This window comes from Colius striatus, chromosome 1, assembly GCF_028858725.1.
Source record: "Colius striatus isolate bColStr4 chromosome 1, bColStr4.1.hap1, whole genome shotgun sequence".
Lineage (NCBI taxonomy): Eukaryota > Metazoa > Chordata > Aves > Coliiformes > Coliidae > Colius > Colius striatus.
The window spans coordinates 153,838,665-153,864,246 of NC_084759.1; the positions used below are offsets into that span (position 1 = coordinate 153,838,665).

Consider the following 25,582-nt stretch of genomic DNA (forward strand, 5'->3'; position numbering starts at 1 on the left):
TTTTGTGATAAATAATATTGAAGGCATCTGAGAGGATGAAGCTGGATCAACTTCGCAAGCTGTGCCAGCAAGAAAAGCCCATGTAATTAGTGGTTGGTTTCGTAAGTTCTCAGCAGTAACATACCATTGAACACTAATAGTTTGTGATCGGATATGAAGAAGAGATGTTGGCTCTGTGAATCTTTTTTGAGGAACAGGTAAGTAGGTGTTTTGAAGGTACTAGTGCATTTAACTATCTGCTCTGTTTCACAAAGACTCGAGCTTTGTCAGTGGTAGGGTAGCATATCTTGCCAACTTCCTTTGATATAGATTTTTATTAACTCTGGTAACAGCTTTTTTACACTGTTCTTAGGTCTTCTGTACTGTTTCATGAAATTATTTAAAACTAAAAATAAAAGTAAAGCTCATTCCTATCATATTGTCCGTAGTTTAAAAGGAAAATGTTTTCCATCCACTTAAATGTAATAATTATGCAGGCGTTCAGTTACAGGTGACAAATATGACCAAAAAAATGTTCTTTGGCAGCAGGTTGAGTATGTGAGGTAGAAAACTTTCCTCAGTCAGCACTTTGTTGATGCAAAGCTTGTAGAGAAATGTGTCTTGTTCACTGTGGATGTTACAGTTTGTATTTTACATGTCTTATTAGCATCTCTTCCTTGTGTTCTACCAGATTACTCGCTGAACAATGTCAGGAGACTGGGGTTGGGGAATGGTGTTGGAAAAGTGTTACCGGTTGTGTAACTGTTACATACAGGCTGAGGGATATGAGTTGCCTGTCTGGAAGTTAGGCTGTACCAGATCTGTGGTGTTCAAGAGTTAAGTTCACATGACTGTAGGAGAGTTGTGATCAAATTATGTGCGTGGTTTTGCAGCTTGAGAACTCTTTCTCAATCCCAAAACCATACAATATATGGAGAGCTTAAATAATGGTGTCTCTGTAGATACCGAATACTAGTAAATAGCACTGTGAGTTTTGGAAGACATGGGGAATTTTGTATAAATTAATATCATTAGTTGAACTAGACTGCTGCATCGTGGAATGGTAGGTGTTGGTAGGGACCTTTAGAGATCATCTAGTCCAACCCCCCTGCAGAAGGAGGTCCACCTAGATATGTTTATATCTGTACATAAGCTGTGAGAAATACTTCACACAAAACTAAAAGTGGTTTGTCTGGGCCTGAAAATGAACAATTGGCTTGTCCAGTCTTCCTTCTTTAATTTTTCGGCACTTCTGGTGGCAACTGTAGCTATGCTAAATTGTGAGTCAGATCTAATTGATACCCTCATCTTAAAGATACTTTCTTTGGCTGTAATGAAACATGATAGAGATTATTTGCACCAATTTTGTCTTCTCTCTTCTGTTTTTTACAGGTGGTCTCCCAGATAAGAAGTTTGAAGTAGATAAACGAGCCATGAATCTTGGGGATTTTAATGACATGATGAGAAAGGATCGATCTGGATTCCGTCCACCTAATTCCAAAGACATGGGAACCACAGATAGCGGGCCTTACTTTGAGAAGGTAAGAGAAATATCTTGAGATAAATTAATACAATCTCTATGTTCAAGGTCCCAGTTTTTACCTTCCTCCTCCTCTGGAAGTGCTAAAAATTCAGTCACCTTGGACAAACTCAATACTAAAAAGTGTGGGGAGGTTATGTTTGTAGAATGAATGTGTATATAAAACGGGTGTCAGGTGTGCATAGACCAACTAAATTGTCTGGGGAGAGTAAGGCTTTTTATTCTAGAACAGTCTGCTCTTAATATGGACGGAAAGGAATTCTTTTGTTTTTCTTGAATGTATAAACTACTGGTAGCAAAGAAATTTGTTATAGGTTTCATCACAGTGATTCTTTTGGCTACTGACTGCAATCATCTACTGTAAAAAATGGGTTTAGATCTAAGTAAACATAAGTAATCACAGTCTTCCAAATTCTTTCTGCTTTCATGTCTTATCCTTTATTGGAAGAACCTTTCCTAAATTCCACAACCCCCTTCCGCTGTATGTTCGTGTACTGTAAGCTTCTGTTTGATACCTGTTTCTCTGTGACGTCTGTTGTATGTTACGGTAGCATTTCTTTCATATTCTTCCTTATTTTAAATAGAAGCTTTCACTGTTGGTATCAAACATTAATTGCTTCTCATTATTAACTGGAGAGTGTCCAATAGATTCAGAATGCATTAGGGTGGGTTTTTTTAATGCAGTTTAAGTTTATTCCGTGTAAAATGGAAAAGAAACTTGGGTTTAAAATTGCGAAGGCATGTTACTGTCAAAAGAAATTTTAACTCCTCCATTTTGGTATAACAGGCCAAAAACCAGTTTTGTCAACTCCCTCTGGTGGCCTAATTAATAAATACCAGTAGCAAAGCTACTGACTGCATTCCTAACAAATTATGTCTGTAGGTGTGTGCAAACGTTAGGAATTAATTCAAGATTTCTTTGTTTCTGTAGTGGCAACAGTCACAGTCCAAAATGACCTTCGTGAGAGTTCAATATGTATTTTTTAAAAGAAATCTTTAGGAAATTATTCATTATCTCCTTGGACCAAAATCTTATGTGTCAAGTGATCATTCAAGTCAGAAGTTTTGTCCTTGTAATTGCTATTACAAATTAACTCTGCTTCTTCCTAGTCACTTACCATCCCTCTTTCTCTCCTCTTGCATTGTGTTGCTTCACTAACCAACTCCTGCTGTTGGCTAACTGCTGCTTCAGCTGACTTTGCCTTTCTCCAATCAAGATGGGTGCCTTGGGGATGAGGCTCCCTGCTCTCCCTTCTCCCCTTCTCCCAGCTACAAGCTGTCTCCCTCTGGTTCCACACTATCCAACGTCGGCCTTGGGGCAATCGGCTCAGGGCTCAGTCCCCAAAACTTCGCTGCTAGACAAGTAAGCAGGCCACCTTATAAGATGCATTGTTATAAGGCTGCAACCTGGGCTTAATCCTGGTTAGTTGGTTGCTTGCATTTGTTTTCCTACTAAATAAATTAGCATTGTTAATGGAAATAATGGAAATTTCAGCTATATCAGGCCATTGAGAATCAATCCACTTTGGTTTCCATCATCAAGGTGTATTCCATCTGTTTTTGTTGGCCTCTTACTTCCTGAATCACAGTGCGGCAGCAGATAGATGTGCTTTTTGGAAGTCATTACGTTAGGGTCAACCTTCTAGATTTTAATTGCTGTTTTAAAACCCAGTTAGAGGCTTTTGATTTGCCTCACTTCCACCCGATGACCTTGTAGGTAGAAACATACCTTTGAAAAATCACAGTCATTTTGTATTGTGCCCATTTCCTTCTCCCTTCCCCACAGCCTGAAGGAAGGATTAATTTGACAGCCTTTAGAAGCTCTTGATATAGCAGCATTTTTGTTTTCTATAAGGGAGAACAATCAGGAAGAAATTAAGTGGTTAACTGCCATTTAGAAGAATTTCTAACTCTTAAGAAAATGTTTAAGGAACACTAAGAAATGAAAGAATAGAATCTAAATATTGTTACCAGACTAGCTTATGTAGTCACATACTCAACATGACGGTGTTTCTTTGTGTTGTCTTTCTGTTTCTACGTGACACAATCGGTGTTGAACATCAGATTAAGTCCAAAATTTGCAGGCTCGTTCTTGGATTTACTGTGCAGAGCTCTGTTGAGCTTTAGTGAGGGCTGAAAGTATAGCTGCAGCTTCAAGCCTCTCAAAAATTTTAATGTTTAGTTAACCTCGGTCCTTTCCAGAATAAAAACTCTTTTGTCTCTTTGAGGTTTTTGTTTATCTTCCCGTGTGCTTAGTATGACATCTTGAGTTACTCCTGAAAGAGAAGATACATTAAAGAAGGGAAGCGTGATGCAGATGAATGAGCCAATCCATAATGTTGCAAGTATAGAAGCAGCATGCGAGACTTTTGTTTTAGCAAAAGGATAGTGGAGGATGCACAGTGTTAGAGTAGAAGGGAGGCGAAGCTTATGAAACCCAGATATATAAGGGAAGGAAGGGTTTTGGAGAAGGCCTGCACAGTCTGTTTTGAAGAATGATGAATTTATGTTGGGTACAGCAGTGCTGGCACAGGGAGAGAGAACAGAGAATGATGACCTAGGAGTGGAAGATGTACCGTTCAGAATACCAGGTTTCTGAGGATCATAGACATCCTGATATGCAGCAGAAGATGGGAAGTGTGAGGGCCTTGAATGTGAAAGGGCAGAAATATGGCACATAAAGAGCTTTTGGAGTATGAGCTCTCAGCTTCTAGAAGCAACAGCGTGCAACTGTTAATGTAGGATATTGTCCATAACATTTCCTGTGGCTTTTGTTGAAACATGTTACAAATAAAGACAGTCTGCTCAGAAGCTGAAATAATGAAACATAATCCTAGATTTTCTTTGGTCTTTTTCATGCAGTAGGGTTTATTATTACAGAAGTTGCTTATACGACAGTAAATACTTCTCATTAAAAAACCCCAAACAAAACACCTCAAACAGCGTGAGTTCTTGTGTTAGAAAATAAATCACTGGAAGGAAAAAAAGCCCTCTTTTTTTTCTCACTTGAAAATTTTCATGCTTTTGAATTTAGTGGGGAAAAAGGAAAATAACATTCCAATCCACATCAGAATGAAAATTTAAAATAAAGTTTTAGAATTCTAATTTCAGTTAGTGAAAGGCCTGCAGAGGAAATAATAGGCTTCTGAGTGAGACTTCAACAACTTAATCAGAAAAGTAACCTGACTTCTAAAACGGTGGCCCAAGATTCTTGTTGAGTCAGTCTTTTAAGCCAGTGAAATATTTTTTTGAGCATGTTTTGTGCACTCAAGGTTTCTATTTCCAGAATCTAAACCAAATCAGCTTAGTTCATGTGCTTTAAAGTAAGTGGATAAACATGACTCTTCAATGTAGAGGAGAAAGAGCCTGCACCTCAAAAATGTAGTACAGCGGTTCTAACCCAGGTAGAAAGAACATTACTGGTTTAGGGCAGACATCACAGTAATTCTAAGAGTACTCTGTTTAAGCCAGTACTAGCCTTATTGTTACTGAAATGTAGTTAATAGCATAGAAATCCATTATCCTGAAAGATTCGTCTTCTCACTACTGCTTTAATTTTGTAGGGTGGCAATCATGGTTTGTTTGGAAACAGCACAGCACAATCGAGGGGCATGCACACACCAGTGCAGCCACTAAATCCTTCCCCCAATATCCGGGCGCAAGTGCCTCCCCAGTTTCTTTCTCCCCAGGTAAGGAATTTATAGTAACTGATTACTTGTAAAAGTAGAGCTGCAGACTTCAGAGCACATCATTGAGGTTACCATCTTAGTCTTGATGTTAAGAAATCAAAAACCTAGCCAAGAAAGAAGTAAAATTTGTAGTTGGAAGTGCTTAAACTCAGTGCAGAAGGATTAGCCTTCTTTCTTATTTCAAGGCAGTTGGTGATAAATGCTCGCTACCAGTATTTTTAAACCTCAAAGTGGATTCAGGAATTCTGTGTCTTTCTTTGACTTTTGCAAAGTATTTTAAAAAAACAAAACAAAAAGTGAAAGGTGAAGCTTTCTCTTAAGTGTGACAGGTTTCAAGCAGTCTTGTCTTGTGCTTCCTATCCCCCTAAAAGAGAGGCCTGATGAAGTTGCATTTACTCATTGCATTTGTATTGCAGAACTCTTAAGACCTCAGGGTCTCTAAATCCACAAGTTTACCTTTTGCTTTGGATTTGGTGAAGACTTTTGGAGCTTCTCTTGAATTCTACTTATGTAACTCTCTAATAATGCAGGGACAAATGGGGGGATTCTTCTCCACCTACTCCTCTCTTTTACTGTAGCTTATTCAGCATATGAAGAGATTAACTCTTTCTGTGAGGCACTGTTTCTTTGCTCCAGTGACTGCCTGAATGCCTGTCTTTCCCTTGTCAAGCAGTACGTTTTAGTGTGATAATGCAGCACTGTGATTACTGGTTAGCTGCCTATATATCAGTGTTTTAATTTAGTGCAGTCTCTAGCAACCAGTTGGCTGGGGGAGGAACCTTTGTGTGTGTGTCTGCATCTGCACATGTAATACCGTATATTGTCAATCAAGTGAGGTAGTCACTCTGCTCGAGTCATAGATTGTGCATGTTTAAATGTGATGTGTTAGTAATGTCTTTCCCAGAACACTGTTTAAGATGGCTGTCATACCTGTTCCTTTGTAGAAATACTTGAATGTCTTTTCTCATAGCAGTGCATTTCTTGAGGGTATGTAACTGGTTTCCATGCAGGTTTCGGCCTCCATGCTCAAACAGTTTCCCAACAGTGGCTTGAACCCTGGTCTTTTCAATATGGGCCCCCAGCTTTCTCCACAACAGATTGCCATGCTGAGCCAGCTTCCACAGATTCCCCAGTTTCAATTAGTAAGTAGATAGTAACCTTGTGAGACAAACTGTTTACAAATTGCCGACTGGAAGAGTTTTGTGTTTGTTTGTTCTACTTGTGTTTTAATTTTTGTACCAGTATTCCCTGATTGTAGTACAGGAAAACACAGCCCTGGTAGAGGGCAGCAGATAACTAAACAGACCCTTGTAATTATTGTGAGTGCTGCAGTAGGTTAGTAATGATGATTCTAAGCCATGTCTCTGCCGTTGTTTGGTAATTTTTAATGAAGTATTCCTCAGAGTTATGGTCATAGTGATGGTAATAAAGCAGATACTAGTAATAATGTTACATGATGTTAAATTAGAAACAAGTGAAGAATGTAGCAGTCTTCTAATGCATTCATTGTCATTTTATTTGAGTGTGTGGAAAGAGAAACAGTTTGCCTAAGGTCTGCGCAAGGCGTTTGCTCCTGGCACTTGTATTTTCCTTGATGAGCTCTGTGTTTTCATTCTTCCCACCCCCACTTATCTCACAGGCATGTCAGCTCCTCCTGCAGCAGCAGCAGCAGCAGCAGCTGTTACAGAGCCAGAGGAAGTTATCTCAAGCTGTGCGACAACAGCAGGAGCAACAGGTGTGGCACTGTTTTTGTCAATCATACAAAGTAAAAAGCGTGCTGGAAAAATGTAGTGTGCAGCAAAGACAGCACTGGCTCTTGTAATGTCATCTGCTCTCTTCAGTTTGCACTTTTCAGAGAGCAAGATCCCTTGGATCCCTTTCACCTCAGTGGTTTTTCACGTTTACTGGAATTCTCTGTTACAGTAGAGGATATGCCATCTTCGTATTTTTTTACCATTGCTTGCAGATTGCTCGTATGGTGAGTGCCCTCCAGCAGCAGCAGCAGAGGCAGCCTGGCATGAAGCATTCACCATCCCACCCTGTTGGGCCTAAGCCACATTTAGACAGCATGGTACCCAATCCTTTGAATGTGGGTCTCTCAGATTTGCAGACCAAAGGTCAAATACCTGGATACGGTTCAGGTAAGTGCTTCATGGAAAGACATTTGGTGCATTACCAGTAGTGACCATATCAGCCAGTTATGGCTGGGTCTAGAAATGACTAATTTTATGTGTAAGCGTTGGAGCGAAGGCCGTGCTAAGTATGGGAAACCTTAAGTAACAGAACAAATCTTGGTGGGATATCAACCTAACAGGCTTATTTGGAAGTTACCTCTTGAACATTTTGTTTGCTGCTGTTGACATTTTTACCTCTCTTACGATCACAGTGACTCCCTGTTTGAAGATATTTAAACCTAAAAGAGGAGAGCGAACGACAATGGAGCTTTGTTTGTTTGTTTCACAGGCTTTGGCTCAAGTGGCATGGATTATGGCATGGTGGGAGGGAAAGAGACTGGAACAGAATCTCGCTTTAAGCAGTGGACTATGATGGAAGGGCTGCCCTCTGTGGCTTCACAAGATGCCAATATACACAAAAATGGTGAGAAGGGGACTAGCTATTTTGGGAATTGCTATGCAGTATCATCTTACCAGAGGTGAAACAGCTCAGATTGAAACTATGCTTCAAGTTAGTGAATGCCTTACCAGTATACATCTTAAATATTATTTACTTTATTATACCATACTGTGAAAGATTCCAGCCTTTCCTGGGTGTAAATGTATCATTTTGTTTTATTTTAATGCTTCAGGTGCAATAGTGCCCCCTGGAAAAGCTCGTGGAGGGTCGCCCTACAACCAGTTCGACATAATTCAGGGCGACTCATTAGGTGGCCACACAGGCCCTAGTGGTGATAGTTGGTTACCTGCCAAATCTCCGCCAACGAACAAGATCGGAAGCAAATCCAGCAATGCCAGCTGGCCTCCAGGTACTACGTCAGGGCAGGGGTAATGTCCTAGTCTTAGGGTAGATGTCCTGGCACCTTTCCTCATCACATAAAAAAAAAGGTAACCATGGCAAAGAAAATATTTGGTTGGGCCTGTCTCAGTTTTTTAATTTCTTCCACATTCAGTCAGAACACAGAAATGTTGAATTTCAAGTAAAAAAATGCTGGGCTAAGTATGAACTAACTGCTGAGTAGTATTTGGGTTTTGTTAGGTGAATTCTCCTGTTTTGTGGCTTTACACTTGCAGAAATTTTGATGAGAACACTTTGTCTGTGGAACACACCATCCCAGCTTCCTCCTCTTGTCTCGATTCCTTATTTGCATTGTGTAAGGCTGGCAAGTGGTGTAAAATTTCTGATTGGTAGCCTGGAATCAGAAAGCAAAAGATGTGAAAGCTTGTTTCTTGTCATAATGGGAAGAGGATTTTCTTCTCTTGTCTTGACCTTGTGTATTTTACGTAGCAGGAGCAGTTGTTGACAAGAAAGAACCACTGTTGGCCACAGAGCTTTCTTTTGCCAGCAGTATGTTGGCCTAATGTGTACACAACGCGTGTGCTACACTGCTGTGGTTTCAACAAAACAAAAACGCCGTTAGCGTTCATCTTTGCTCACGTCATACAAAGGACAGAATAGTGTTGCCATGTTTCTGTACTGCTCAGCAACCTTGTGGCAAGAGTGGAACTTTCTTGCTTTTTGCTTTACAAGCGGTAGAACGTTCTTTAAATCTTGTAGGGTTTCACTGGCAGAAATTTATTTTGCTGCTAGAAAACTTGGGTATCTAGGAAAAATACATCTGTATTTGAACACACACATAATTTTCTATGTAAAACATTCATTAAACACAAAATGGCATCCTTGAAGTTGCACAAAGCAATCACCGGTGCTATTCAGCAAAAGCGCAGACTGTGATTTTTCTCTGCCCGAAGACACTTACATTCCAGGAGAACATTCCTAGCTGCAAATTGTCTGCCATGTATCCACTGAAGCACAAAAACATAAAGGTACAGGTACATCTCATGGGTAAACTAGTAGCACAGACCTTGCATCAGAAAGCCCTAGGAATCTTATGTGACAGGTACAACTGCAGGAAAAAAGTAGTGCAAAAAGCAGTGGAAGTTTATTATGTGAGAATCTCTCGGTGTCTAACTATGGAAAGAAAATGTTTTCTGATGAGCTAAAACAGAGTTGGAGAGTTAGTTATCTCCAGAGTGTCTGCACACTCACAGCATTTCTTACCGCTAACTGCTTGCTCTCTGTAGAAATGTATTTGCATTACATTTCTGTCAGGCTGGTTGTTAAGTACTAAGCTTTTTGACCTGAAGTTACTGTCCATAATGCCAAAAACACACTAAATTACTTTTTTTCAAGACCTCCCTCTAGATTTGTCGCTGAACTTGTTTCTTTAGTCACTGTTCCCTTATGTAATACCGACAAACACAGTACTGCTTGGAATGTTAGGAGGCGGATGTGAGGATCAACTCCAGTAGCCATTGCCTCTGGCAAGATTCTTGGTACCAGAAAGCTGTTACAGAAGTGAGAAGCTGAATAGCGACTCTTTGGGCCTCATTAGTATCATAAAGCTTCCTTACTGAGACCTGCAGTCCCCCTGTCAGTCAAAAGTAAGATTTTTGCTGTTGTTACCTGCCTCACCACTGTGAGGGGGCAGCTGAAGATCACAGATCCTGAACATAGACTCTTACTGAGACTATCAGTACCATCCCTAGTTTCTTATTTAAATGAGCAGCCCATGATTGTAGACATCATGTAATATAATAGATCATGGGTTTTGACATCTGGCTTTTATGCAAGCACAGCTGTGTTGCTAGCCCTCTCTTACATGGTCCATAGACTACTGGGGCAAGTGTTACTGTCCCATAAGCATCAGCACTTAGACTGTCTCATGGCCTCTCTCTAGTATATTGGCTTCCTTGAAAAGGAAAACTTGGGTGAAATCATGATCCACCTTATCAGCACCCCAGATGAAGAGTTAAGACCCAAGATGATTTTACACTGTAGGTCCTTTTTCTCTGCAAGCTTGTAGATGAAATCCACTGTCGATTTCTGGCCTGGAGATACAATTTTTCCTCTTAGTGTTGGAAAATGAGTTGTTAATGAAAATGAGTTGATAAGAGAGAACCTCTTGAAATAGGTACATTTTTCCTGTAAATGAATACAGTGGTCACTTAGCATTCACCCTGACTGCGCCTTTCGCCTTTTCCTCCTAAATGACATCTGCTGCAGAAATTCTGCTGTTTAAGAGAGCAATATTGTTCAGCACAAAGATAGGTGAAGTAGTACCCAGTCAAACTGATATCACAGCTAGAGGTGAGAGCAAGTTTTGCTGCCTTGGTGAGAACTGTGTCTTTTGGTTATATCACACAGACTTGCATACCAAGGTAATACTAGACTGTAATTTTCCAATTCAAAGGGCAGTTTTGTCTTTTACTCCAGGCAAACTGGCATGATGTGTCCACCATGGTTTTCCCTAGTAATCTTATGTTTGAACTTTTTGGGAGGACCTTTCAAATACGAGTGGAGAAATACACTTCATTTTGTCTCTACTACCTAGAAATAAAAGAGTATGTCTTTAGGGAGAGTTAGTGAACATGCATGAAAGGAGCTGTCAATCCCAAAGGATAGTTTGGAAATTTGTCAGTATGCTGAAGTTCAGGGAAAACTCTTCTCCAGAACAGGATTATATCAAAGTAGAGTGAATGTGATTATGTACAATACACCTGATTTTTGGAGCCATGTTCGAGAGCTCACCGTGCACTTAATTTTCAGCCTCACCAGTTCACAGATACCTTCACAAAGGCAGGACTTGAACTTATCTTTCTTTTTGTTCTTGTTTCCTTTTTTTACTTTGTTGCAAGCAAATTCTAATTTCCATGTTGTAACTTGTGTGCGTGGATTCTTCGTCTGACAACAGAAGATTCTTTGTCTGACTGGACCCGAGAGATGCATTGCTTGTTCCTTAAGCATAAGGCGGTCCTGTTTCTCAGGGGATTTTGGCAGTAGCTGGGCAGACTCCTTCCTTGATGCAGTGCTGATTGCTCATAGTGTTAGAAGTATTAATACCTGATGTCCTAGATTATCTTTATTGAGTTATTAAAGATTAGGAGATACGACTGAGGTTTACCAAAGACTTTTACCAACAACGCTGAACAAGATAAATACATAATTGTAATTCTGCAAATCCTGCAACACTAGAACCACGATGCAAATGCTGGACTTCAGAGGATAGAGATTTAAAATAGATTAGAGCTTTCTCTTTTTTTTTTCCCATTAGGAGGGGTGATCTTCTAGAATCTGTTGCTTTTAGAGCTTTTGGTGACAGGTGGTACTAGCCAGTTGAAACAGTGATTGGATAAACTGGTGGAAAAGACAATTTCACGAGCTGATGCTAGCAGATAAAAGGGCATTTCTGACATCCTAGATAGAAGGACTATGAATGTTGGAAGAGTGTGTAGGCTGTAGCCTACAGATGGTGGACAGGTTTAGGTTCTGCCCTTAAATGGTATCTCTCCTACTACTGTTAGCAGAAGCTGGGCTAGATAGACTACAGTTCTGCCCCAGTGAGGCGTTTTTTACATCCTCCCTAAGATTCTTCTGCCAGTGCATTAGCACAGTCTAATACTGCCATTGCTGTATCAATTGTTAGAATCAGTAATATCACATTTTCTTCTTTATTTGTCTGTGAAAGTCATAGTCTTGACTGTGCTGCTTAATTACAAAGGTGACTGAAATATCCCTTCCACGCCAGATTCACCCTACATGATTTTATTCTAGAGAGAACATCCTGGGTCCCACTTAAAATCGTGGGTTTTTAGTTACACTTCAATATTCTGTCTTCTAAACTTCAAATTGGGAACAAAGATACAATTCCATATCCTGGATTTGTACCTGCGAGGGATGAATCTGCCACCTTGATGCTCTTTTCACACACTCAGTGTCACATAGTATATGAAGCTTCTTCACTTGTTTTTGTGTTTGGCAGTTTTACTTTCCTGTCACTGCTTCCAAAATTGACCACAGCACTTTCTTCTTTGAACATCTACTCAGAGAAGTTACCAAGTTACTGACCTTTCTTAAAGTAACTGGAGTTTTTGTATGTTTGGACTTTATGTAACTTATCCTCTTCTCTTAAAAATCTGGTATGCCTGCAGCTATAGTTGAAAGGAAACTAAAGCATCATAATTACATTTCATCCTATTGTGGAAGCGTGAAGCACATCAACGAGGATATACATTGCTTTTACCACAAGGCATTTTGCCTTATCATTACCTCAGTATTCATAGGTAATAAAGTGTGTGTACCTACAGCATAAAGTGTCAAGTGCTGTATTTTTACACTTGAAAGGTAGGTAGCTTTTCCTTGAGAAAACCTTCTGCACACATACACAAAGTAGGTGTGTAGAATCTAATCTTAGAATATGTAATCTAATTTTATATATCTTAAAAATGTGTTATGGAATTAAAGCCTCATCTGAATAGAGTAAAACAGGAATAGTTAAAGTAATACCATATGTGCCCACCCTATTTTATATAGTGCAGACTTCTATTCAGTCACAAAAGCTAGTGCTGTGGGAGGAAATGTGCAATGGATTTTAATTGAGAAAACTCTTGAGGGTTGTTTTCTGAGAGCAGTGAAGACGACAATTATTTACTCTCCTAAAATATCTTCCCGTTTGCATCTAATTTCTTTTTCTCTCCTGTCCCAGAGTTCCAACCAGGAGTGCCATGGAAAGGTATACAAAACATTGACCCTGAATCTGACCCCTATGTGACCCCTGGAAGTGTGCTGGGGGGGACAGCCACATCTCCCATTGTAGATACTGATCACCAACTTCTGCGGGACAACACCACAGGTAAAACAGTGAACAGCTGGTATGTGATTATTTTAAGTCACTCTGATATTAAAGAATATTCTGATGTTCCTGTCATAACAGAGTAACAGTCTATTGCATTTGGCTAAGAAAGAAGCCTGTGTGTCTTTGCCTTGTGGCTGTGTATCATGTGAAAGTATGGGATTGGTACAAAACATGTCTCTCTTGAGGCTTAAGAGTGTTTCTGTGAGATTGGCCTACTCTTTCTCTCTCCTTTTCCCTTTGGTAGGGTCTAATTCTTCCCTCAACACCTCGCTGCCTTCACCTGGTGCCTGGCCCTACAGTGCCTCTGACAATTCCTTCACCAACGTTCATAGCACTTCAGGTATGTGGGCTCCAAAAGCTTACCTGGACAAAGCATTTTCCACCTACTGGTTCTTAATTCTTTTTTCCGCTTTGAATGTTTCAGTAATTTCTGAGAGACTCAAAATTTGAGTAGCTGACCATATAGTTTTCCTCCTGATGATAAAATACTCTGTTGTGGTTACTTTAAAAACTAGACTAAGATTCTCTGCCTTTCCTCCCACTCAAAATACAAAATTCTTCAGTTATGTAAGTTAAAGAATGGGGTGGTAGTTTAGATATCTACCTTGGTGAGAAGGTCTCCAAAGCTTTCTTGTGAAAAATGGTTTGTGTACATGCTTCTGAGTAGGATGCTGGTAATACTTGCTCCAGACAAGCCATTTGGACTTCTAGCCTCTTAAAAATGACAGTTTTGTCTTGAGACATCATTGTCTTAACAACTACTTAAAACTGAAGAATTGTGTGTAAATAGCAGAAGTGACAGACGTAGTTGAGAGCTGCATCTGGCCCAAACTTTGTTTTCTAGATCTTACTGAATATAAGCTATGTTCATATGTTATCTCAGCACCTTCACAAAATGTGTTGAATATTCTATTTAGCCCTCAAGAAAAACAGTGTTCCGCCCGCTAGTTTCTGGGTTGGCTCTGGTTTGAGTGATATCTGTGTATGCAGTGTTCCAGGGACATAGCAGATTTCTCTTTCATAGTCTGAGGAAAGGAGTGGGATGTATCAGCTTCTTACCTCAGCTTAATTTTTGTCTACCACATAATGTCCCGAGACATAAAAAATGACTGGAGTCATAGCTGAATGGAGGAAACTAGACCACTGCCTGGCACACATACCAGCTTCTGCTCATCTTGCAAAACTACACACCAGTGTTTTACAACCAGAAAGAGGCTCATCTGAATTAGGGATTTAGAGTTCATATGGCTGTAAAACAAGCTGGGTCTAGTGAGAGCATATTTTTAACCACTTTGTTATACTTTCATAGGCTAGCACTTGCAGCCTGCTTGCTGTTGGCACTTACTCTGTCATGAAAAATATAGCAATCTGACTGTGAAATGAAGCACGCTTTTACTATCTGAAAGCTTTCATGGTCTCAATTCCCAGATGCATTATTTTGTGACACCCTGGCATATTGTAAACCTGGATTTTTACTATTTGTTTTAAACACATAATTTACAACCTTTTGCTAATGAGTAGAGCTTAATACATATATTTGCACACACCTGAGTTCTGATTAAGGTAATTCATGATAAATGTAATTAATGACTCGAGTACCTTTCCCCCCACCCCCCCAGATTGGTCTATCTGGGTTTAATGGCTCTCATTACAGAACAAGGGAAAAAGAAACTGCTTGAGCAGTTTTGACTTTTGGTTTATATATTTGCTGGATGATAAATGTTCCTTGGTGTCAGAAGGTGTGGAAGAATTTACAGCCTGCCTTCTTAAGGAAGAGCTCTTAAGTATTTACGACAGACTGATGTTTTCACTGATGTTTTGGGGAGCGTGTTAGTTTTCTCTTGTACAAAAGGTGGTTGTTCTATAAAGGAGAAGTCCAGTAGTGGATATCCCCAACATACTTCAAGAACCATTTGGAAATGTTTTCTAGTCTTAAAAAAAAAAGGAATATACACTATGAAAAGTCCAGCTGTCACACAGCTAAATGGCTTTATGTGTTACCATTGAGTACCACTGAGTCATAGAATCATTTTGGTTGCAAAAAACCTTCAAGATCGTTGCGCCTAACCACTGACCTCCCACTGCCAAGCCCACTACTAAACCATATTCCTCAGCACATCATCCATTAATCCCCTAAATATCTCCAGGGATTGGGACTCCACCACCTCCCTGGGCAGCCCGTGCCATTCTCGAATAACAATCCTCTCAGAGAAAAAGTTCCTCCTAATGTCCAGTCTAAACCTCTGCTGGTGCAACTGAAGCCCATTTCTTCTTCTGTCATTCATTGCTTGGAGAGAAGAGACTGACCCCCACCTCACTACAACCCCCTTTTAGGTAGTTGTCGAGAGTGATCATGTCTCCTCTCAGCCTCGTCCTGGCTAAACACCCCCCCTGTTCCTTTAGCTGCTCCTCACAAGACCTGTCCACCAGACCCTTCACCAGCTTTGTTGCCCATCTTTGGACATATTCCAGCACCTCAGTGTCCTTGTAGTGAGGGACCCAAAACTGAACACAGTATTCAAGGTGGGGCCTCACCAACACCGAGTGCAGGGCGACAATCACTTCCTTAGCCTTGCTGGTTACACCGTTTCTTATAAAAGCCACAGGCTGGTCTACATGCTGAGACTCATGCCTCAGCTACATCTTTTGCTGTGCCCATCTGTATCTCCCAGCGAGACTCTAGACCTGGTTCAGACCCTCACTAGGTTCATAAGAAGACTTTGATCTTATAGTAGGACATCTTGAGGAAGTAACATTACCTTAGTAGTCCCAAGACTGTCAAATATTCATTTCAGTTCTTTGCAATTTTTAGCTTAAAGAAGGTTCAGTTTCACTAAAGGTCAGTAATGCACAGACTTTTAAGAAATTCTCAAGCCTCAAATGAAATATAGTGTGAATGTAAAAGTTGCTGTTTCATGTTACTGATGAATATAACGTGGCCAGTTACATTATCGTAAATGATCGAGGGGTTTGGTTTTTGGTCAGCATATATAAAATAAGCAAATATTAACTTACTTGTATGAAGGGTTGGTTTTTTCTGTGGTAAAGTAACTGTTGTATGGTTTTGTACTTATCTCTTGATAAAAATGCAGTCCAAAGGTTTGCGGTGATAGCAGAGGTACAAGCTTTACCTCATAAATTGCTATAATACGTATGATTTATTTTCTCTTCTAGCAAAATTCAGTGATTACAAATCAACATGGTCCCCAGATCCCATAGGACACAATCCCACTCATCTCTCCAACAAGATGTGGAAAAACCATATTTCCTCAAGGAACACTACAGGGCTGCCCCGCCCGCCTCCTGGCCTGACCAACCCCAAACCATCATCTCCATGGAACAGCACAGCACCCCGATCGGTCAGGGGCTGGGGGGCACAGGACTCAAGGCTTGCCTCTGGTGAGAAGAATCAACTGATAGCGCCATTGATCAGACCTGAAGAGTGTACGTTTTACAGCACTAATGGTTTGGAGGACAGAAAGTTGCAGTTGTCTGGTAAAAGGAAAAAAAGTTCCTTCTTGAAATGGATTTTTTTTGTTGTTGTTGTTGATTAATTGGGGTGGGGGTGCAATCCCAAGGCCCTGCTGCAGAGAATGAGTGGAAAGGGCTGAGAGGTGCCAGGAGGGAATATCTACTGCATGGGGCTTTTCAAGGCTACGTGCTTTCTGTGGGCGGGAAATTCCTCAAAGATAAGCTCTAGTAAAAAGTGAACCTTGAAGTGAAACGTGAGGAAATAATGTGTTTTTCTTTCCAGGACTGAAGATGAGGCTTTCAGGTGTTAGGAGGGCTGATAATGGCTGAATTTGTCTGAGATCAAAAGACCTGACTGTAAAGAAAAATAAGAGGGTTTTGTATCAAATCTGTCTTGATCGCTCTGTCTTCTATTTGCAGCATCTACTTGGAGTGATGGTGGCTCAGTTCGTCCTAGCTACTGGCTGGTTCTTCACAATCTCACTCCACAGGTATTTTCATTTGGTTTCTCTGGGAACTTGTTTGTTTTACCAAGGTAGAGATATGTGGATTCTTCATTTGTTTGTCTTTTATTAAAACCTAACAATATCAGATTTGTCAGTATACACAAGATGTGTTTCTACCAAACTAGACTGCAGTCTGACCGTTTTTCCATTATAATCTCTTCAGTTAACTTCTAAGATGTTCCGTTTTCGCTACGTGACCATCGTAACCTTTTATTACTTAGAGTCTCGAAAAAAATTAGTGGAACAGAAAGATTTTTCGTGGAAGTGAGGCTAAGTTGCATGACCATAATGTGGAATAGTTTATAGTTGTTAGAGACTGTTCTTTGGGATCGTGTCAATAAGAAAGCTGGTATAACTGCCAGTTTTCACTTTGGTGTTTCCATAGTGAAACCACAGAATGTTTCCAGCGCTCCTGCCAAAAGTAGTCTTGTTATATTCCTGCAAGTAGTCTCAGAGCTTACTCTCATTCAAAGTGAATTCTGTGGAGGTCCTGGTTTCAGCTATCCCAATTAGTATGTATTCAAGGCTTGGGAGAAGCCTATATGATTATCAGCAACGCCCTGAGGTCTAGACAGAGAATCCCCTGTTCAGCAGGATACTTTGCCATGCTGCTTCTACAATCTTAAGAGAACATCAATGTGAAAGGAAAAACTAATATCTCCTTCAGATCACTCAAAATGGTAAACTGTGCTTCTTTCCTAGAAAAGACTTCCATGATGTGAAGCAAACAGCAGTGGTGCGATGAACAGTTTCAGTTCTAAGTTTCCCTTGTGCAACAAGGGAGTAGCTTAACACTACTTCGGGAATCAGAAGAATATATTTTGGAGGCATTTAATAGAAAGAGAAGGAAGATGATTACAATTGTCACTTCCAGGACAAATACTCTATTCATTTTGAGTCAGTACACCAGAAAGAAGGAAGCATAAAGGTTAAGATGGATTCAGGGACAATGTCTTTGTTTCAGGTTTCTCTGTTTCAACTTTGTCCACATTTGTATCCATACACCACTTTCTTTTCCCTCGTTTGAGGTTATGTTATACCATAAAGGGGGAGAAAGGGAGAAGGAAGTAGCGCTTCCTTAAGTGTCTGCACGTATGGATCCTACTTGTGTGTGCATATTCCTGTGGCACACCAGGAATGGAATCTGTCTGTACAGAACACCTTGGAGAGCAGCAGTTATAGGAGGTTAAGTAACAAGCTGTTACTGCTGCCAAAGGAATGCAAGCAACAACTGCTGTGAAAACATTAGGTCAGGAGGAATGAACATTGCTGGGTTTGGCAGAAAGATCACTGGCTGTTTCTGTGACTTTACTGTTTCATAAACCACAAAGACAAAGCACCAAAAATAAATTTTTAAAAAACTGTCATTGTAGAGGTGATACTTCCAGTTTTGCAAAGAACTTTCAAATAGTAATTGATTAAAATTCTACTGAAATCAAGGGTGCTGGAGCCTAAGACATTCTGGTTCCTTTGATACAAATCCTCGATGACCGCAGATGGTGAGAAGTAAAAATTATATGTAATTACTGGAAAACCTGCAAACACAAGGATAGTCACAATGTAAGAAACCCAATGAGTTGGGGAAAACTGGACTCAAACTGCAAGTGAATGGGAAAGATAAGTCAGATTATTTGATAAAGCAAAGTTGTAATTCTGAGAAGTCGAAGGCATGCTGATTCTGTTAGAAGGTAAAGTCGTTACCTTTGCTTGCTTCTCAGTGCTTTCACCCATTTCCCCTTCCGAGAGCAGATTATTTTTTAATTACCAAGACCAAGTTAGGATTGAAGTACGTTTGGAGAAACGAGTTCCAAACATCTGCTTTATCCTGTCTGTCCTTCCTCAGATCGATGGGTCAACCTTGAGGACGATCTGCATGCAGCATGGCCCACTGCTGACATTCCATCTGAACCTGACCCAGGGCACGGCCCTTATCCGATACAACACCAAACAGGAGGCGGCCAAGGCCCAGACTGCACTGCACATGTAAGCAATCCCTGTCGCCCTTCTTTGTTACTACGTCAGGCACTAACACAAAATGCCTGTCCCGTGCTGTGCTTTGGAATCTCCTTTCAAATATCATGGTTGGAAGGAATCTTTCATTCGTTAGCAGAGGAAGAAGAGAAACAAAGATGCCTTCTGTTTGTATTGGTTAAGTCATTGGTACACACGGAGCTAAGAATGTGCAAGTAGGATGGAATTACTTACCTGTGTGCACCTTACTGTACAATTTTAGCCATTTTGTAAAAGCTTGTGAATGTGTAGGAATGTGCTATGACTTTAAGACGAACCTCAAACTTAATTGAAAAGCTGCAGATCTCAGATTTCCTGTTCTTAAGCTTTTTGGAGCTGACTGTGACTCTGGTATGTTTTGAAAACGTGAAAGTTTTTGAGATGAAAATCTGGAGGTGGGGAGGGAGTGTAAGCCCTTAAAATCAGTGAAAACTTTTGAACTATACTAATCTTACCCTGAATTTTACCAGGCTTTAAACCTATTCTTCCTCTCATTCTGATATTTGTGCAGTTACTATTTTAGATACACTGTATAGGCACTTTTATTGCTCTTAGTGTTAATGTTCAGGACCTTAGTTCAGAAAGTTTTAGTTGCAGGCATAACAACTGAATGTTGAGGGGAAGGTAGTTGGTTGTTTTGTTTGCTTGGGGTTTATTTCTTTATAAAATGCAAGTTTTTGTGCTTTCAATTAGTTTCACTGCCCAGAGCAACTGAAGTTTTCTGTGCTTGCTTTGATAATGGCAAAGCTGATACCTCCTTTGGTTTGTGCACCTAATAAGCATTGTTGCCACCCCTTCTGAATCTCTTGCCCTTGTTTTCTGTCTCTAATTAGCTTTTTTTGTTTGATTTTTTTTTTTTTTTACTTCTAGGTGTGTGTTGGGAAACACTACCATCCTGGCTGAGTTTGCCACAGATGAAGAGGTTAGTCGCTTTCTGGCACAAGCTCAGCCCCCTGCACCTGCAGCAACCCCAAGTGCACCCGCAGCAGGCTGGCAATCCCTGGAGACAGGACAGAACCAGACAGATCCAGTTGGACCTGCTTTGAATCTTTTTGGTGGGTCAACAGGGCTTGGGCAGTGGAGCAGTGGTGGCGGCGGCAGCAGCAGTGGGAGTGATCTCACTGGCGCTTCGTTGTGGGGGCCCCCAAACTATTCTTCAAGCTTGTGGGGGGTCCCGAGTGTAGAGGATCCACACAGAATGGGCAGCCCCGCTCCCTTACTACCTGGAGACCTTCTGGGAGGAGGGTCGGATTCAATCTGAACTTAGAACTTTCAACTCTGACCTCGTGACCTTTTTTGGAACAGCAGCAGCACTAACTTGACCTTTGCGTTTTTTTCAACTTGCAATAAATACATTTATAAAAGGAAAAAAGAAAAAGGAGAGAGAAAAAAAAAAAAGGTGGGTCATTGACAGACTGTCTGAGCACATAGTTGCCTCCCTTATATAACTTCAGTTTTTTTCGTTTGGAATATGAATCCAAAAAGAGAACATATCACTCTTGAAATACTTGAATCATGAACGCCAACTTAGAAAGACAATGTGAAGCAAGTACACATACCATTTAAATTTAAACACAAAAAATTAAAAAAATTAGTTTCTAGTTTTTCACTTTTTCATGTTATATGGAAGTTGTTGCTAAGAAACATATATACTGAAAAAAATAGCTTTTTAACTTTGTTTGCACTGGGTGTGTTTCCGTCCTTAGGTCTACCATGTTGGGTTGGGCAAGGGGGAGGGGTTCAAAAGAGAAAAGGGGTGGGGAGGGAGGGAAAGACTTGACGGAGCCTCACTTTAAAAACAAAAACAAAAAAACACAAAAAAAAAAAAAATTAAAAAATTAAAAACCCACAAAAAAACAAAACACAAAACAAAACAAAAAAACCAACACTTTGTGATTGGCTGGTTGATAAGTACCAGTGTGTTCTGGCACATGTAACTGCCCACGTGTGCTTGTTTCTGTGTGAGTGCGTGTGCACATGTTCATGTGTGTGCATTTTTTTCTCTCTATATATAATCTTGAAAACGCTGCATTGCTGATGGTCTACGGGCTGGCTGGCCATCTGCATGTCTTGATTCTGAGAACAAGGCAAGCACGGTGGAGTCCCTGTGGCTGAAGCAGAATCCAGTTGGGCTGGATTAAAATTTGTCAGTAGGGTTTTTTTTTAAATTCATTTTAGCAGGGTGCTATCTCAAGTCTGCAGATCGTATTGAGTGGGTAGTTGCTTCCTAGCCCTTGTTCTAACCCTGTGGTAGAGCAGAACACTGCCATATCCAAAGGATTTGGTTGAGAGAGAAGCCAATGTTGTCTTTTGAATAGCAGTGTATTTATTTATTTATGTCTGCATGTGGGGTTTTTGTACTGAGTGAACCCTAGAATGTTTGTTATATAATGCAAGCCATTTTTTTTTTCTTCCAGTGAGGGTAAAAGGGGAGGAAAAAAGACATTATTTTTTGTGTGGCTAAGACAAGCTTCAATACCTTTAAAAAAAAACAACCCATGTGTTTCTTTTCTCCCCCAAAACTATAAATGTGCACCCATGTTCATTCTTGAGGAATCCATCAAAAGCTCGAAAGTCCAGCCCAACCGAATTTAGCCTCTTAATTGATTTACTGCTTGTATTAAAACTGACAAAAAAACCCACAACCCCTAAGTTGTGTCAGCAAATTGCTGGCCGGCCTGCCTCATCTCCTGAAAGCACATGCAGCTAACTCCTTTCTGCGTCCTCCATGGTGAGCGTTACCTGTGCCAGGCCGTGGTGATTTTACAGCGCCAGACCATCACTGACAGAAACGTTTACTTACGAATGTTCTTAAACCAGTGTGTACTTCAGACCGTTTCCTTTTGTTTCTCTGTGTTGTGGTGTTTTTGTTTTCTCCTGTGTACGTGGTTTTGCTTAGGGAGGTATGTAACTAGCAAAGACTTTTTTTTTTTTAAAAGAAAAAAAAGTATTGCACCTTTTTGTTTTTACTTTTTCTGTACTGTTGCTTTTTAATTTCTGTATTTAAGGAAAGGTTTGGGTTTGGGTTTTTTTTGTTGTTGTTTTGTTTTTAGCATCAGTGTAGTAGTACTTCGGGCAGGATAGGGGTGACCTGTAATCCGCAGTGATAGCCAGTGTGTGCGTGCGTGTGTGCGCTGGGAACAAAACTTTTAAGAGATGTTATTGTGAAGAGTTGTAGCAGAGTTGAAGGAACATCCCTTGACACAAAGCGGGAAGTCTTTTGGGGAGGAGTCGGGCCGGGAGGAGAGGGAAGAGAGATGCCGGTACTTCTTCCATAAGTGCTAGGACCTCCATGCGGTGTTGTCTGTAGCCGTTTTACTGTCTAACAAAGTGCCGACGTTCTGTACCAGCACATACCTGTCCATTCCAGCCCTCAGCAGGAGCAGTGCTCAGGCTTTATTATCTGTGTGTGGGGGGTAGGATAGGGGAGTCTCTTTCTTCAGCATTTTCCTTGAAGGATATGACAATGTCTAATGCGTTTAACTGTAAGCACGGGTTGGGTGGGGAGAAGCAAAAGCAGATACAAGTAATGTTAGCGGGGGGAGTGTGTGTGTGTGTGTGTGTGCGCCTGTGTGCTGGGAGTGGGAGGGAAGGGCTAGGGAGTTGCGTGGCTGTTTTTTAATTCGCCCTTTCTATGTAAGCCCAATGTCACAAGGAAGACTGACTGAGGGAAAATGCTGCATATACACATGCCTGTAGATTTGTATGCAACGTGTTTGACTAGATTTGTATTTGTTTAGTAAACTGGAGCGTGCAGCATATTCTGGCCCCTTCTGAACGTACTTTTCTATCATGTCTCCTCCTTCATCCATCCCACCATGCACAAAGAAACAAAATGCTCTCTTCCAACTCCTGCTAGTTAGTGCCCCTTGCGTGCCCGCATCCATAGAGCTTTGTTTCTGCTAGTCTCTGCTCGAAGACCAACCGTGCTCGGACATGCCGAGTGGGTTCTTAAAAGTCCTGTGCCAGCAGTACTTCCTAGTGAAGCACCTTTGGCCCGAGTAAGCCAGTATCTGTTCTGTCACACGTTTTGCTCTACGTGCTGGTTCATTGCTGTGTTCCACCCTCACTTCTCTCTCCCAACCTGCCCTAAGGTCCCTTTTCCTGCACTTTGGGCTAGTTGAGTTCATAGCGATACTACGGTGAAAGCCGGGTGCTAGAGCCCCTCTTGTTTACAAGACATAATGAGGGATTTGAAATATTTAAAAAGAAAAGCTAAATTGTTCTTCCATTGTAAGCTTAAAGGGAAAAAAAACCCTAAAATGTACAAAAAAAAAAAAAAAGACCAAAAAGTGCATATATATATATTTTAGATGAAGACTAACTCTGGGAGCATTTAACAGTGTTTTTGTTTTTATTTTAACATTTTATTTTCCTGCTTTAAATTTGCAAGCATTCTCAGGAATTCTAGGGTAGGAAGCCAGTTTTTGAAGATGGTTTATTTAACCTTATCCTAGATAGATGGCTGTTTCTTGTTGATAAACTTTTACAAGTTCCTGAATCTTCAAAATGTGTGAAAAGTTTTTACTTTAAAATAAAAATGCTTAAAAAAAAAAAAGGAAAAAAAAAACCACCTCCAAATGTTACTGTCAAGCGGGGGAGCAAGAATTTTAAAGACTGTATAAATTAAAATACTTCAAGAAAACTTCTCAATATCAGCAACAGAAATTCTTTGTAATCTTAAACAAGTTGTGGGAGAAGAAGGGTTATCATTTATAGCGCTTTGTTACTCATGCAGATGTGTGCAGTTGCATGGAGAAGAGAAGTGTGTGAATGGAAATCTATTACTTTGTTCCCTCTGGATTGAAACTAAACAAAAATATTCTTCCAAGCACCTTTTTAAAAGCAAAGTGAAACTATAAACCTAATTAAAATGCAGTATAGTTCAATTGAAAGAGTCCTCAGTTAGGAGGACGAGCAAGAAATACACGATGGTGCTTCTTTAAACCACTTTTAGTGGTTTAAATAGTGCTAAAGAAAACCAGTGCTGACAGAACACCCAACGATGAAGTAGTCTTCTTGTCCTGCCTTTTTCAGTACAGAAAAAGCAGAGTATATGGAAAAACTCCAGTAAAATGTTCGCTAGAAATCAGCTTTCCTGTTTGCATCTATTTGGTCAGTTTATTCCCCACTTGGATATTTGCCACTTGCTTTTCTTCACCCACCCCCACCTCCCAGTCTTTCTCTTTTCTTTTATGAGGTAAATACCTGTTAAATTCTTCTGTTCCCCCTATTGCTGCTGACTGTCAGGGCTTACAGTCTTGAACTTCAGAGTTTGGTGTTGGGATGGCCAACTTCTGTCTCCCAGGTCTAAGGGTCAGAGGCTTACTCTGCCTCAAACGGCAAGGCTCATACTACAAAAACCGCTCTAGTGCCTTTTTACATGCACCCCTATGCCCTACGGTAGGGGAGGGGGAAGGGAAGGAAGGTGAGACAAAGAAAAGTAGTGTAGCCGCTTCATGGAAGTAGATGTATCCATTCTTAAGGAAAAAGAGCATGCTGCTGAAGCATGTTGTGCAATGAGTTTTGTAACAGTAGTTAACTGTGTATTATTTTGAAAAGAAAAACAAAAACTGGGATGCCAAATTCCTGTCTTTTTCGTATCAGCTGCCTGGTGGTGTCCTGTTACGCTCTGTGTACATGGGAGGGGAATATTAGCATGCTTTAAAAGAAAAAGCAAATGAATCCTGTTGTGGGCCAGTAGAAGGAGACTTAATTTAAGGACTTCAGGATTTTATTTGATTTTTGTTATTATTTTATGGAGAGAATTTCTGAATGCTTTGCCAGAGGTTGTGTTTTATCAAATCAGTGTCCTAAAAGAGAGGAAAACATTGGATTTAGTCTAAAAGAAACCTAGGATACCTGACAGCCACTTGGAAGTGGGATGTGACTGACTGCTGAACGGTTGGCAGTCTGGAGCTTCAGCAGTTTATTTGGTCCAAACCTATTGTACAACCATCTGCTCCTGTTTTCCCTAAACATGCAGGCCTGAAGACATTAGTGACTGTCTGTTAGTGACTGTCGGTAATAGTCTTCCCAAAATGTTAAAGCAACATTAGTCTTACTATTTTCCAACTACAGTTGACAGTTCTGCTCTTCTCCAAATTATATGTAGCTAACCACAGTGTTGCTAGTACAGCTTAGTCGTGGCACCCCTAACCATTGCAAATGATACCTGAGTATTCTGATAAGCATGCTCATCTTCTGGGGACAGCTGCCACTCAGTGTTGTAAATATTCTGCCACCACTCAAGCTCATAACAGTCAACCGGATTTGGTGTTAGGGTACTTCTGGGCTTTGGCAAAACCATGCCAGGGAGGAAATCAGTGGCAGCATCTTGTTTAAACATATTAATAAAGAGGGTAGAGAAGAGAAGCTGGGGAAAGCACAGCTTGGAATACACTATGGGCATCTCTTTCCAAGTAAAAATCAAACACAACATCTTTCACTGAAAAGCACTTTGCTTTCTCAAGTGACAAGCAAAAGTAATTTCATCATTTTGTTCTTTGTTTTGATT

The 25,582-nt window shown here is 40.5% G+C and overlaps 2 protein-coding genes across 13 annotated transcripts in view; both read left to right on the top strand.

Moving 5' to 3' along the window:
• The window catches only part of TNRC6B (trinucleotide repeat containing adaptor 6B), a 149,285-nt gene that overhangs the window by 115,111 nt on the left and 8,592 nt on the right, over positions 1–25,582 (top strand). For 7 of the 12 annotated variants that reach the window (XM_062012881.1, XM_062012891.1, XM_062012850.1 and 4 more), the window contains 13 exons: positions 1,372–1,520; positions 5,083–5,208; positions 6,219–6,350; positions 6,848–6,943; positions 7,175–7,349; positions 7,672–7,806; positions 8,015–8,191; positions 12,929–13,075; positions 13,323–13,418; positions 16,253–16,573; positions 16,970–17,040; positions 18,899–19,038; positions 19,936–20,784. In XM_062012881.1, the coding sequence (XP_061868865.1) occupies positions 1,372–1,520; positions 5,083–5,208; positions 6,219–6,350; positions 6,848–6,943; positions 7,175–7,349; positions 7,672–7,806; positions 8,015–8,191; positions 12,929–13,075; positions 13,323–13,418; positions 16,253–16,573; positions 16,970–17,040; positions 18,899–19,038; positions 19,936–20,326 (2,156 nt within the window). In that variant the 3' untranslated portion in view covers positions 20,327–20,784. Of the gene's footprint in view, positions 1–1,371; positions 1,521–5,082; positions 5,209–6,218; positions 6,351–6,847; positions 6,944–7,174; positions 7,350–7,671; positions 7,807–8,014; positions 8,192–12,928; positions 13,076–13,322; positions 13,419–16,252; positions 16,574–16,969; positions 17,041–18,898; positions 19,039–19,935; positions 20,785–25,582 lie in introns of those variants that run through there. The other 5 variants (XM_062012901.1, XM_062012942.1, XR_009820189.1 and 2 more) reach the window with 4 other exon arrangements.
• The window catches only part of ADSL (adenylosuccinate lyase), a 33,157-nt gene continuing 27,959 nt past the window's right edge, over positions 20,385–25,582 (top strand). Inside the window, exon 1 of the mRNA XM_062012961.1 lies at positions 20,385–20,464. The gene's annotated coding sequence lies outside the window, so the exon portion shown is untranslated. The remainder of the gene's footprint in view (positions 20,465–25,582) is intronic.